This window comes from Phoxinus phoxinus (assembly GCF_949152265.1).
Source record: "Phoxinus phoxinus genome assembly, chromosome: 3".
Lineage (NCBI taxonomy): Eukaryota > Metazoa > Chordata > Actinopteri > Cypriniformes > Leuciscidae > Phoxinus > Phoxinus phoxinus.
Window position 1 is genome coordinate 21,904,439 of NC_136878.1, and position 14,941 is coordinate 21,919,379.

Consider the following 14,941-nt stretch of genomic DNA (forward strand, 5'->3'; position numbering starts at 1 on the left):
GAGTGTTAAGGCCGTTCCACAAGGGGCGCAGCAGTTGAGAGTGTCTAGTTCATTTTCATAGAGAATAAGTTTTTTGCATTCCACTGCACTGTTTTTCCATTGTTTTTCTATGTAAACAGACATGTTTGACCGTTGCGCTTCTTTTGCAGCATCTCATGCATAACACATGTGGCGCTCAAGTTAAAAGAAGTTCAACTTTTAAAAAACAAAGAATTAAAAGGTTGTCATTTTAAAGTGTGTAGGCCAACTTGCATTATTATGCTGTTATATTAGGGTTATATATTCAATGGCATAAAATGGTCTTAAAATGACAATAATATAGTTTATCGCAATTATTTCTGGGACGATATATCGCTTAACAAAAAGTAGTTATCGTGACAGGTCTATGTGTGTGCGACAAATATTTAAGGGTAAAATGTGAAGATCTGAGTCAAAACCTGCTCATCAGGTAATCACGACAAACACAAACTCAGAATGATTTCCACCATGGACTCACAATATGCAATCTTCATTTGAATGAAAATCAGGAGGTTCACGATAAAGAATCAAGTGCATAAAGCCTTTTATAGGTGTGGGATTATTTTCTTTGTTCTTGTTCAGTGGAACTGAGGACAAGTTACTGGGTGTTGACAGATAAACTAAAGAGGGGACTCTAAACCGGACTGGTGTGTTTGTAAAACACAGCGCACACACACAGTAATTGATTGAACAGATGTCTATGATTCTTTGCTCATATTGACGGTAGTTGAACCACTGTTCAAAGAGAAGTGTCAGTGAGATAAAGCAACATTTCCATAGCAAAAATCACACTGCTCTTGGTTTACAATTTCTGCAAGTACATCACTAATATATTTTGCAAGAAGTTGCAGAAACCGGACCAGTTATTTGTTATAAAGGATTGCTGTTGTTTGATTTGCTTTGTTGGTGAAATGTATAAGTGAATCTTTCTAAAACTGTTTATCTTAGCAAACTTCCAACAACAATCTCAGGGGAATGGATCCGATCAATTTAAAGGATTGGATAAACATATTCATATCCAATATGAAAATGTCCAGGTTGTTTTAATACATTAAAAATTGAATAATGCTTGCGAGATAAATTGCTGTTATTTTACTTTCCCTGAGAGTAGCAAGAATGTTGCTAAAGAGTGCTGTCTTTAATTGAAGCTGACACGCCATAGCAATGAAATGAACGCTAATTCAGCGGTGCAATTTACCGCAAACAATCACTAGTGTTATGTAAGGGGCCCCATGTGCACTACCGACATTCTTTAAATCTTTCCCTTCTCACTGTTCAAGAAATTAGTTAATGTTCCATGATGGAATGGGCATATTATCCATTCTCACCCCAACAGAGCTCCATAATTATTTATTTATTTATATATATATATATATATATATATATATATATATATATATATATATATATATATATATATATATATATATATATATATATACACACACATTATCACTACCATTCAAAAGTTTGGGGTTAGTTAGTCGTTTTTTTTTTTTTATAAAAAAATTCAGCAAGGATGCATTAAATTGATCAAAAGTGAATTGATCAAAAGTTGATCATTTGTTGCAAAAGCTTTCTATTTCAGATAATTGCTGTTCTTTTGAACTTTCTATTTATCAAAGAATCCTGTAAAGTAATTGTACACAACTGCTTTCAACATTGATAATAATAATAATAAATGTATCTTGAGCAGCAAATCGGCATATTAGAATGATTTCTAAAGGATCATGTGACACTGAAGACTGGAGTAATGGCTGCTGAAAATTCAGCTTTGATCACAGGAATAAATTACATTTTAAAATATATTTAAATAGAAAACAGTTATTTTAAATAGTAAAACTATTTCACAATATTTCTGTTTTTGCTGCATTTTGGATCAAATAAATGAAGCCTTGGTGAGCAGAAGAGACTTTTAAAACGTTTAAAAAATCTTACCATTTTAATAATTTTTTAACAACAGTGTACATATTGATACAATCCAAAAATATGGAGCTATTTTCATTACCGAATGTTCCGCAGTGAACAGTTTTTTTATACCAACATGCATGTGAGGATCATCAGATTTATTTAATATTATTCACAGGGAGTATTAAGTTTCTAACTCAGGTGAATTATTCTACTGTTATTAAAGCGAAGTACATATTAAAGCCAAACAGTAAATACACGAAGAAAGTGAATACACAAAAAGATTATCAATGAAAAACTTAACACCTACTAATTTTTTTTTAAATACAAAGAAACAGAAAATGAAATAATCCATTCCAACAAAAAAAGGATTTGCTGTATCTGTGCTCTGAAATGTGGCCAGTAAGATTAGTCATATTATTGTTCTCTATTTAAGTTTATATCACTGTTTGTTTATATTGGCTGTCTGTCACATGAGAAGCATGCTCCTAACACTCATCCTCCTGATAAACTGCTCTGACACAATAGAGTTTCCTCATACTGGAAATCCCCAATGCACACAAAAAAAATTTGTTTAATCATAAAACATGCTGATGACAAGATCATTGATATGACAGGTGCTGGTCATATAATTAGAATATCATCAAAAAGTTGATTTATTTCTACAGGTGAAACTAATATATTATATAGACTCATTACATGCAAAGTGAGATATTTCAAGACTTTATTTGTTATAATTTTGATGATTATGGCTTACAGCTTATGAAACCCACGAAATCAAAATCCCAGAAAATTTTAATATTACATGAAATCACACAGTAATTACACCGTAATACCATGGTCATTGAACCAGGTTTTGGTTCTTTTGGCAGTGTGGGCAGGTGCAAATCTGGAAAACGAAGGAAGCATGAAGTGCTCTGAAAATGTCCTGTAGATAGCTGCGTTGACTCTGGATTTAAAGGAAAACTCCGGCGCAAAATTAACCTTTGGTCGAATTACACATTGTTACCTAGTCAACCGTTATCTGAGATTTGTCCAGACAGTTTAATAAGAAGATATTTTATACATACAGTCAACTTCGCGTATACAGGCAGAAGCCATCTTTGAAAAACAGTCTCTACCAGTCGATCTCCAAACGCCGATCCAAATGCGCTGAAACTGTGTAGAATCTCATATGGTCCAGCGAAGTTGACTGTATGTATAAAATATCTTCTTATTAAACTGTCTGGACACTGTCAAAGTTCTCAATGCTTCGGTTTGAAGGTAGGGACCCTCATTATGCTACCGTGTTAGTGTGGGGCTATTTTGAGCCTTGTTAGTGGTATTAACAAGCGATTTGTATTTGTCATTACTCAATGCCCTATATACTAGCGTTATACAAGCGTTATAGGCTAAACTGTTTTTAGAGATAAAACTATTTACATTCGATAATCATGAAAACAAATCTCAGATAACGGTTGACTAGGTAACCATGTGTAATTAGACCAAAGGTTCATTTTGCGCCGGAGTTCTCCTTTAATAAAGCACAGTGGACCAAAGTCCTCTTTTCTGATGAGAGCAAATTTTGCATCTCATTTGGAAATCAAGGTCCCAGAGTCTGGAGGAAGAGAGGGAGAGGCACAGAATCCACGTTGCTCGAAGTCCAGTGTAAAGTTTCCACAGTCAGTGATGGTTTGGGGTGCCATGTCATCTGCTGGTGTTGGTCCACTGTTTTCTGAGGTTCAAGGTCAACGCAGCCGTCTACCAGGACGTTTTAGAGCACTATGCTTCCTGCTGCTGACCAACTTTATGGAGATGCAGATTTCATTTTCCAACAGGACTTGGCACCTGCACACAGTGCCAAAGCTACCAGTACCTGGTTTAAGGACCATGGTATCCCTGTTCTTAATTGGCCAGCAAACTCGCCTGACCTTAACCCTATAGAGAATCTATGGGGTATTATGAAGAGGAAGATGTGATACGCCAGACCCAACAATGCAGAAGAGCTGAAGGTCACCATCAGAGAAACCTGGGTTCTCATAACACCTGAGCAGTGCCACAGACTGACCGACTCCATGCCACGCCGCATTGCTGCAGTAATTCAGGCAAAAGGAGCCGTATAAAGTATTGAGTGCTGTACATGCTCATACTTTTCATTTTCATACTTTTCAGTTGGCCAGCATTTCTAAAAATCCTTTTTTTGTATTGGTCTTAAGTAATATTCTAATTTTCTGAGATACTGAATTTGGGATTTTCATTAGTTGTCAATTATAATCATCACAATTAAAAGAAATAAACATTTGAAATATATCAGTCTGTGTAATGAATGAATATAATATACAAGTTTCACTTTTTGAATGGAATTACTGAATTAAATAAACTTTTTCATGATATTCTAAATATATGACCAGCACCTGTATTGTAATTGTGTTGTGTTGTATTGCATTGCATTGCATTGCATTGTATTGTATTGTATTGTATTGTATTGTATTGTATTATGCACAGATTCGTGGTAGTGAACATTGGCCCAGGAACTTAAACCCACTCATCTTGATGAGTCTAGCTTCTAAGTGAATACAAAACACTATTAGTTAGAGTTACTCAGTTGTAACTAAAGGGCTGTTGAATTTAACCCTATGTTCCACTAACGAACCATAACAAACACTGTGCAGAGCTATTATACATATCTAAACCTGTTAGTTACAAATGGATAATGCAACCCATTCAAGCATTATCTTAAATGGCAATATGGCACATCTGTAAAGATCACAAGAGGCTCTAAACATTTCAGAAAGATGATTATGTTTCCAAAACACAAATCACATGAATATAATCACAGTCTGGATTATGGTGCTTTAAGGGTGCTCTTTTGTTCTGAAAGCTAATTGAAGACTTTGCTAAATCTATTTGTACAAACTGTAAGTGACTGACCTTGCTTCTCCTGTCCAGCTTGGCTGTCCCATCCCAGAAAGTGCAAGTTAGCCAAGGCCTGTGTGATTTTTTCATCAGCAGCACTGTGTTGTCCCACTGTGTGTCTGTGCTCCGGATCACACTCTGGTGTTCCTGGAGCTTTGCTCTGGCTGAAAATCTGCTGCTCACAAACATTGTGGCCTAGTTCTGTCTCTGCTAGGCTTTCCAATGGAAATAATTCCTTTGGATCACAAATCCAATCTGTCCCAAGCTGGTCAATCTGTTCTAAATGATTCATCTCGGATGAAAACCTTTTCTCAGGGCAGAAGTTCCTTAGGATATCCTGATGGCTGCTGGATGTCAAGGGCTCAAAGTTGATCAGCTGCTTCGCCACCTCTTGTGCCTTATCCTGTATGTATTCCAGAGAGAGCTCTCCTGAATGGCAGATGGGGCTGATGGGACTTCCGCTGTTCCTCGTGAAGCAGTAGACCTCCACAGATACTTTCTCTGGAACATTGTGACCTTGATGGAGAAAAGGTGAGACAGGTTAGGTGAGACCACTCATACACTACACTTCGCATGTTTATCTGGAGGTGCCTATAAAATAGTGTAAATAGTAAAGGCTACAGCCTACTGAAAAGGGAAAGTCCTATCTAGGGACTAAAAACTAAAAGGCTAAATATTTACACATCACAGTATTGTCTTGTGTTACTGTCTTGATTTAGGAGAAATCAGCCACTGGCTTTTTACTTTCCCTGACACTTAAAACCATCAGGTAACTTAACTTTTGTTTCCATAGAAACAAATGTATTCCATAGAAAACAAATTCTTAACACCTCACCAAATACAAACAAGCACGCCAGTGATATCCTGGTTTCCATGTCAACAGGAAATCCCCTTACAGGCTTTCACCCCAAGGACATCAACTATAACAATAACTATAAAGTTTTAATAATCATTCTAATTATGTGAAAATAGGCAAGTCCACACCACAAAGTTAAAGACAGAGGAATGAGATCACTTTCAGAATATTTTGTCACAACTGCAGCACAAGTGTAGATTAAACAGAATGTGTTGGTGTTGACTAATATAGTTGTAGTTATCGCTGTTGGTGTGAATAGGTCTTTACATATTCAACAAAAAAGTTTATGTATGACACCCCATGATTTATTCAGTGTCTCACCAGGCACAGTGAATCTAAGTAAGCCTTGATCCTCGGCCCTGTGAGCTGTAGTTACATGGTGAAGGGACGAGCCCACAACGACCACATAGTAGTCTGCTTCCTCCTGAACACACGGAGTCACCTGCAGCCTCACAAAGACCTCCACCTGACCCTGAGTGTGTGAGAGAGAGAGAGAGAGAGAGAGAGAGAGAGAGAGAGAGAGAGAGGCACAATTACATCCACACATATTTTCTGTTACACACAGCATGGCATAATGGATTCGTTAAACAATTCTGGAAATGGAGTGTATTTTTCATGCCAGTACATTTCAATGAATCAAATGTCATGTTAGCCAAAATGAAAATGAAACTTCATTTTTTTTATTTATTAGCTTGTTAATGCTGTTAATGTGAAGTCTAGTGCTGCAGTGGTGGAGCACACTGTAGATTGATACCATATGAGGGCAATCTGCACTTCCAATATATTTGATTTTGCAGCATTAGGTGAAAAAGGAGGATATGAAATGTTCTCCATCATCGCCAGCCTTTTTCGTTTGCTCACTGAACATTAAGCTCCTCCTGAAAGTTGTTTGCATAGAAATTTGGTTATACCACAGCAAAGGACATAGCTCAATCATGATGTAAATTTAAACCAAAAAAAACACCTTCCCTTAAACCCAGACAAGTTCCCAAGTGCTCAATCCTACCAGAGAGAAAACAAAACCAAAACACACTTTTTTGGGGCATTTTACGGAAGCTTTCTGTCCTAAACCCTCAACTTGCGTAGATAATGAACAACAAAAAACACTATACTAGTTATACATGCATTTTAAGGATAAGTGTGTGTGTACCTACTTAATCATATTTTGGGGACCCATTTTTATCCAGAAGTGAGCTAAACCTGACAAAAATCTCCTTTTGGGAACAGCCTCATTTGTTAAATTTATGTATACAGTTGTAACCAAAATGATTCAATCCCATTGCAAATCAGGTTTATTGACAAACCACCACACACTTTCAGCTGTTTCCAATGAATAAATCAAACAAAAGTAATTGAAATAGTGAAAAAGTGGTTTCCCCATATTCAACTGAAAATGCAACTTATGACTTCTGCAGTCTCAAAATTCACCCATTTATGGCAAGCATATTTAGTACTTAGTACACCCTTTTGCTGTCCTGACCTACTGCAAACAAGATGTATAACCAGACACCAGCTTCTGGCAGAGTTTCTGAGGAATCTTAGCCCATTCATCATGAGCAATCGCCCCCAGTTCAGTAATATTCTTGGGATTGCATGCTTTTTTCAAAACCCACCAGAGATCTTCTGCATTTCATGAGATTTTCTATGGTGTTCAAGTCAGGTGACTGATGGCCACTGTAGAATCTTCCAGGACTTCTTCTGCAACCAAGCCTTGGTGGAATTTGAGGTATGCTTGGGATCATTGTCCTGTTTGGAAAGGTATATCCTGATATATAAAAATGAATCCATTTTGCCTTCCACGCGCTGCAGGTTTCCAGTGCCAGAGGATGCAAAGCAGTCCCAGAGCATCACTGAGCACCACCATGCTTAACTGTAGACAGTGTTCTTTTCAGCATATGCTTCATTCTTCTATGCCATCTATAGGGCCGAAAATAATCCTAAAACTTCAGGTATTTATATGATTTTGAGCAAATTGAAGCCGACTTTTCTTGTGCTTTTGGCTCAGTTGTGGTATGCATCGTGGAGTTCTGTCATGCGTTTAGTACGCGCTTTACTGTGCAAGCTCAATGGGGGTTGAATCATTTTGACTACAACTATAAATATATTTCTGGTTCCTGGTAAAGCCCTATGTTATGGGGAAAAAATGACCCAACAAAGATGGCAATATCTGAAATCCTTGTGGACATTTTTTGGTCCCAATGAGGAAATTATATAAAGCACACTAAGTGATCTTCTTTGAAAATGTAAAAGTATGTTAATATAAACACAAATATTTGTAAAGTAATATTTAACCAGGAAAATGTGACAACATTAAGCATAATGCATAAGCATGGTGGTGGTTGAGGAGAGATCCCCTGATATGATTGTTTTGGGTGTGCAGAGTACATATGAAAGTGCTATATAAATGCCTCATTCATTCAGTCATAACTGGGACAACAATTTACATTTGATTTATAAAAAAAACAAAAAAAAACATTGCCTGCTCATTTCAGAGCACCACTGCACATCATTGGTTTGTGCAGTATAAAAATCATTGTCTATTAAAAGTCTCAGTAAAACATGAAAACCCAATGTGCGTGCGTGTGTGTGTGTGTAATTCTTCATTTAAAGTGTATCTGAAGTCTACACAGAGGCTGACTGTTTATGTCAATTCTTCTTTTTTGTCTCCGATGCAGCTGTTGCAGATCAACATACCGTCAGACTGGCTCTATGAGAGACAAATGAACCGTCTCTGTGCTGGTATTGAGACTGGTTATGAAACACATTTGCTTTTTGTGAATTAAAATTCTTTAGGAAGCGTGTACAAAGTCTAATTGGTGGAATAAACTGGTATTGTTTTTTAGAATAAAGTTCGAATATGGGAATCATGAGACTTTGAATAAACAGATTTGTGTTTATTTCATATTAGGAGTCATAACTGATGACTAGGTAATTAGGGTGATTAATCAGAGGCCGGTCTCATTATCAAAAGCATAAGGTCATACATCTTGATTAGTACAGAGCACGGCTCTATTGTTTCAGTGAATAATATCAACTATGAATAGTTCAATTTTCCTCCTCCAATCAAAATATACAACCCCATGTTTTGACTGATCTCATGGAGGAGAAATTGTATTCAAATTATAATAATTTTATAAAAATCATATATGCATAATATTTGTAATTGCTATGAAATGGACACTTTATGTTCATATGCAATACTGTCTACTGACATGTATACAGAATGGTATCAACATTACAATAAACAAAGAACAAGTGTGCTAAATACATGAGAAATAAAGAGTCACAACCAGAAGCATGGAAAGTTATCCTGAAAGAAAACAGAGCAACAGTGTATATCAACACAAGCACACGAAAAATAACATATCCAAAAGCACAATCATCCATCATCAATGCAGGCATTCACACGCACTTACCAACACACACACGGCCCACAGACATTTACCCATAATTCCACGCTTCAATTTCATTGAACAGACCCTGGATCAAAGAAACACCCAGTAAAAGAGGGAAGTTAACAGTAAATGCAGTCTCGCCGTGGGCATGTGTGTGACAAGGCACTTTTCTCTTTCTCCCTCCATTCAACATAAAGCCCCCGTTTGATTGTTTGCCTTCCTTCACCAGACGTCTCCCTCACTTCCTGTCATTTAAGGGGCCCTGCAGAAATAGTGATGGAGGGAGAGAGGAGGGATACACAGCAGGTTTGGTGTGGGAATGAGGGAAAGTTAAGGTCTTTCCTCTTTAGGCACTGCACTTCATATGGGGATGAATGATGAGAATGGGATTCTCTCCGTCCATCTCTCTGCTCCTATCTTTTCTTTCCTCACTCGGTCTTGCAACCGCACAGATTCAAAGCGTTCCTCTCCCCCCCACACAATCCTGCTGTCTTTTTATGGCAGTATACAACTCCTTAATACTTAATCTAACAGACCCATGTTTTTGTTCTACTTGAACATAAATATTATGGCTAAAATGTTATATCAAATGATTTCCAATTTAATAATTCCCATTTTTTGAAAATCCAGTAAATTAAATACTAAAAACAGAAAGGCACTTGATTATTTTATCTTTTATTTGGAAACTAAATGAGTCAAACAAAGAGATAAGATTATTGATAAGAAATGAATAAGAAGTCTGGCATCAGAGCAAAAACAGCTGCTTCGCATTGCAACACTTGAGTTAAAAAAATGCTCAAATAAATAAATCTCACACGCACACATCTGACAAATTTTGCTTCAAGAAAATGCTTGTAAGGATGTTTAAGGATGTTTAGATATTTTTACTGGCAAGACAAAACAAGACAAAATACTGATTTTAGAAATCGATGCTCGATTTAGAAAATGATGGCCATCAACAATATTTACTCAACCTCATGAATATATTTCGCATTGTATACAACAGATGGAACAGAGTTTGCCAGAGCACGATTTGTCCATGTTTAGTCTCGTTGTCATGCTGGCTTATTAATGAGGAAAAGAGTAGAAGCTGAATTACTGCAGTCACTCCTTGGATCGATGAGAGGATGTTATTGTCTCTAGCACCTGTTTACAGACTAGCCCCTGGAAGAAACACACCTCACTAATACACTGCTGGTCTCTATGGACTGCAGGTGTTTGTTCCCTTACCAATGACATAACCACTGTCATCTGAGAAGGGTGTGTGTGGGTTCTCATGTTCAAACAGGATTCATGTTCAAATGCATGTTTAGGTGAGCATTGCTATTCAGTGTTGATTCTTTTCAGATGTCATTGCATTTCATATATTACAATATCTAATCTGATAAACTACATTTAAATCTAACAAATTAAATCACATATTTTATGTGCCAAAGCTTTGAAACTAACATGAACATATTAATGGTCACTTATTTTCTGAAGGTTCGGTCAATTACATGTTTTCTTTTAATATGAAATAACCCCTTATAATTCCTTCCCTGTTTTGCTCAGACAGGAACACTATGAATCATGAAATCCCATAGGTGATCATCTCTAATAAAGAGGACATTTCTAGAAATATTACAGTATTCAAATAATGAAAAATATAAATGTGACATTTAATGAGTAAAGCATATTATAATCGTATTTATTTTATGCATTTTATTTGTATTATTTACATGACACAGGGAAGGGTTACTATACACCATAATAAATGTACATCCATCAAACAATTTACGATCATAATTTTAACATTCTAAACTCCAAATTTTGTTTATCAACAGCCTTTGCAGAATATGATCAAATGTCTTAAAACCTTTTAATGTAAATGTATATGAATGAAATAAAATGCACAAAATAAGTTAATGTATAACATGCTTTAATCAAAATCATTAAATGTCACATTTATATTTGGCATTATTTAATGTGAAATAACTATCGTGCTATGACCTCTGAACTCTTGTATAGTGGGCTGTCTGGGCGAATGCTGTTTGTGACTGACCGCTTGTGTGTCTCAGCATTTTTCTGTGTTAAGATTTGCAGATAGGGAAATAGTTCCTCTCCTACTCTACTATTTGCTAACACAGTTTGTTTTATGGATTGTGATATGGATACATTTTATGTTAAATAAATAATAAAAACACTCAGGATCGATGTTATGTAGGGATTGTTCCTCTCAATCAAATAAACATACTAGGGGTGGGCGATCAGATGATTTTATATTGTGATAAACTTGAAACGTCCACAATCTACTTTTCAAGCAAATCGTAGATATTGCGATCTTATATGTCCTCGTAATAATGTTCAAATACAGCAATGACTGCCAACTAGAAGGCTGTGCTGACTGACCAAATTATATCATGTGTCTTTCATGCATGGTGACACACCTGAAGAACAATTCAACAGCAGTAGGGCTGTGCGATGAAGCAAATGTTAGTTTCGGTTTCGATTTTGGCTTCCAACGATTATGTAAACATGATAATCCAGATAAGATGATCATTGTGCCATTCCTTTCCTTTAAAGCGGTGTTCTTTTGCCCCTCCAAAACGTCCAAATCAGTCAAATCATGTCACATGACTGTTGTAAAATGCAGTCTACTGCTCAAAGTTCAAAGAGTTATTAAAAGCGCATTAAGCTGAGAAAGAGACTGATCCCCTCGCACTTTCTGTATGTGCGCTGCGAAACGGAGTGGAACACGGACGAGCAAAGTATACTCTGGGTTTCAGGCGCACACCCAAGCAGTCAACTATACACAAATATATGTGTCTAAATGTCCGTCTTGGTGAGTATTTACAAAGACAGTCTTAAGTGAATCAACAGTAGGGAAAGAAATCGGATGCGTGTCATTATATTAGATCCATGCATTTGGTCTTAAAGTCCACATTAAATCAAAATTGACCATATTTCCTTTGTTTGCCTAAATTGATCGTTTTGTGGTGAACAAAAAAAATTTGGCTTCGTAATCTTTCATCAAAATCTGAAAATGCCCCTCCCCTCTGCATTGGAGGACCTTCCTTGATGACGTAGGTTTGACGGTTTTGGTGTCTGCTTAACATCCGTAATCACGCCCCTCCAACTGACAGTAGACAGGCTGAATGAAACACCTACTTTTCTAGATCTAATCAGGTGCTAGTTGGAAAAAAGCCACGCCCACTATTTTTCCGCATTTAGTATTCCGTTTCTCTCGGAAATACGTCGCAACACTGAGATAAAGTCGGTTGCAACTTCCGGTTCACGCGGACTTCAAACAAAAGAAAAGACAAAAATCACAACTTTAGTAATTCATGCAGTGAAGACTAAACAGTGTGTTACGTCCCCGCGTGGTGGTGCGTGCCTGTGTGTCTCTGTCTCTCCCTCTCTCTCTTTTTCTGACACATTCTCAGGTTCGCTCCACCTCGAGTCTGCTGGAGGGCTATCATTCGCTACCATTGTGGGACGTCACCTCCCCCGCAGCCAATCAAGCTTCCCGCCAGTGGTTAAAGGGACGCTGAAAGAACGCGACGAGGCAACTTGTTTTCTGCCGCTCTGCTTTGGTGTTGTTTTTGCTCGCCTGTTATTCTTTTTCTGTTGCCATCTCGTTTTTGAATATTAGTATGACACTTTCCCTTTACGTTCAGTTTTTCCCTTTTTGACCAGTGTTCTGAGAAGCTTTTGACAAGTGTTTTGAGAAGCTTTGACAAGTGTTTTGAGAAGCTTTGACAAGTGTTTTGAGAAGCTTTTGACAAGTGGAAAGAGGACAGTTAGATGTCACGTGACTTACATACTACATCACGTAGGAAACTCAATGTATATACACCCCAGGTAAGAATGTGAATGCCACCTCCTGAATGTTTTGTTTGTTAGTTAGAGTACTTTATTTAGGGCGCCCGGCGCTGAAGATTTGTTGTCTTTTCTTTTCTTTTGTTTACTAGTTAGATTAGAGGTTTAACAATAAGTTAGATTGAGTTTTGTTTTGTTATTTTCATTTCTTTGGCTTCACTAACCAAGTCCCCTTTTCCTCTCGGGTTATTTATCTACTATCTTTTTATCTGTAGAGTTTTGTTTACTTTTCATTACCTATTGTCACTATTATTATTATTATTATTATTATCATTATTGCTATTATTAATCGTTTTGGATAATTGTTTCCTTTCTGTATAATAAATTATCTTTCTTTCACATTTATTCGTAACGTCTTGTCTTTTGCCACCCCTAATCACAATGCCCTTTTAATCACAACCTCAATGTTACTCTTTGATGACTTTGTCACAAGGGTTCGTAACACAGTGTTTTAAAGTATAACTCGGGGTTTACTGACTATTCTGACAACTGATTGTTTAATGCAATACTGTGTTTTTTTTTTTTTACTTGTGCAAGTATAAATCCATAGGCTTGTTCCAGTCTGGATATTCTAGATAATCCATCTCAAAATTGGGAAGATCACACACATAATCAGTACTGAAACAATATTTTAAGACCACATTTTTTGCTGTAATTTGACGCTAGAACACATTCTGCATTAAGTTAAACTGACAAATCAACACTATTTTTACATGTTAACCATAAATATTTAGTCAAATACAGATGTCATTGACATCAACCATCCAATACGGAGTGTCTAATGAAGTGCAAATAGCCCGCCTTGCTGGTAGAGGCTATATACACAAACTCCTCCCACTGATGTCTAGTTGGGCCAGACAAAATTACTACGCTGCATTGCCAACAGTAGCAATAGTGTAGGGGTAGGCACATGGCAGAAAATGTTGATGCAAATCAAACAGATTTCGAATTCGTCTTTTACAGAACTTCCTCTAATCCCTTTTCCCCATCCCAGACATTTACTTTCAATGAAAATCAAGAAAATGTTTGAAAAGTGGGGGGGGGGGGGAAGTGTAACGTATGTTTAAGTGTTTATCACTTAGGGTTAGGTGTAGGGAGGGCTATAATGTCCCAATAAGGCAGCATACATTTAATAATTTTAATAAATATAATAATTTACACTGTTATTGCATAACGTTAATTGTACAACAACACTGAGGTGCAAATAGTATCTGCCATTGCAAGAATAAACAGCATCTAACCATTTACACTTGTTGCAAAGCAAATACGGCTATTTTTAGTGTAAATAGAATCTTTTGTTATTTTTACTTGGTGCAAAATGCATATCGCTAAGAAAATGCTGCTATTTTCACTTAGTATAAATAGTCGCTGCCATATGATGTAGCTGACTTTCAAAAAGACAAGCCACCTGACAAAATAGCTCAAGCTTTACTGGCTAGCTATGAAATATGCAGTCTGTGCAAAGCATAATCTTCTTAGGGAGCTGAAAAAGTATTTCTAGAAATGTCCTCTTACTTTGTTAGAGTTAATCACCTGTTGGATTTTCTTTGATCATGTTGTTCCTGTCCGAACAAAACAGGGAAGGAATCTCAAAGAATGAGATATCTTAGAATATGTTTGTGGGATCCAAAGGAGGATAAAAATAGTTTGTGGGATCCAAAGGAGGATAAAAATAGTATGAAGGATTTCACAAATGTAATAAATTACATCATCTGAGAAGGCAAACCCTTTGCCAGAATAATATTTTTGATATTATAGAGAGATAAATAGGATAAAAATCTCAGGTGTTCAACTGAACATTTCTGGATAAACATGCTTAATCACATTAGAAAAATATTGTCTAGCAACTATTTGATATTGATGACATTATGATTAAGATTAAAATTTCAGCACCCAGTCGTGGGGAGTATAAATTCCTATTACATCTGCTTACATATGGTTTATACAAAAGTGGCCATGCAGGTTTATTTAGGTCGACATCAGCAAAAAAATCATTCTGCTTTTATCGGAG

General features: G+C 36.6%; 1 protein-coding gene across 6 annotated transcripts in view; it reads right to left on the bottom strand.

Moving 5' to 3' along the window:
• The window catches only part of arhgef28a (Rho guanine nucleotide exchange factor (GEF) 28a), an 87,116-nt gene that overhangs the window by 45,714 nt on the left and 26,461 nt on the right, over positions 1-14,941 (bottom strand). For all 6 annotated transcript variants that reach the window (XM_079608452.1, XM_079608453.1, XM_079608456.1 and 3 more), the window contains exons 3-4: positions 5,999-6,149; positions 4,837-5,337 (exon numbers count right to left, since the gene is read on the bottom strand). In XM_079608452.1, the coding sequence (XP_079464578.1) occupies positions 4,837-5,337; positions 5,999-6,149 (652 nt within the window). The remainder of the gene's footprint in view (positions 1-4,836; positions 5,338-5,998; positions 6,150-14,941) is intronic.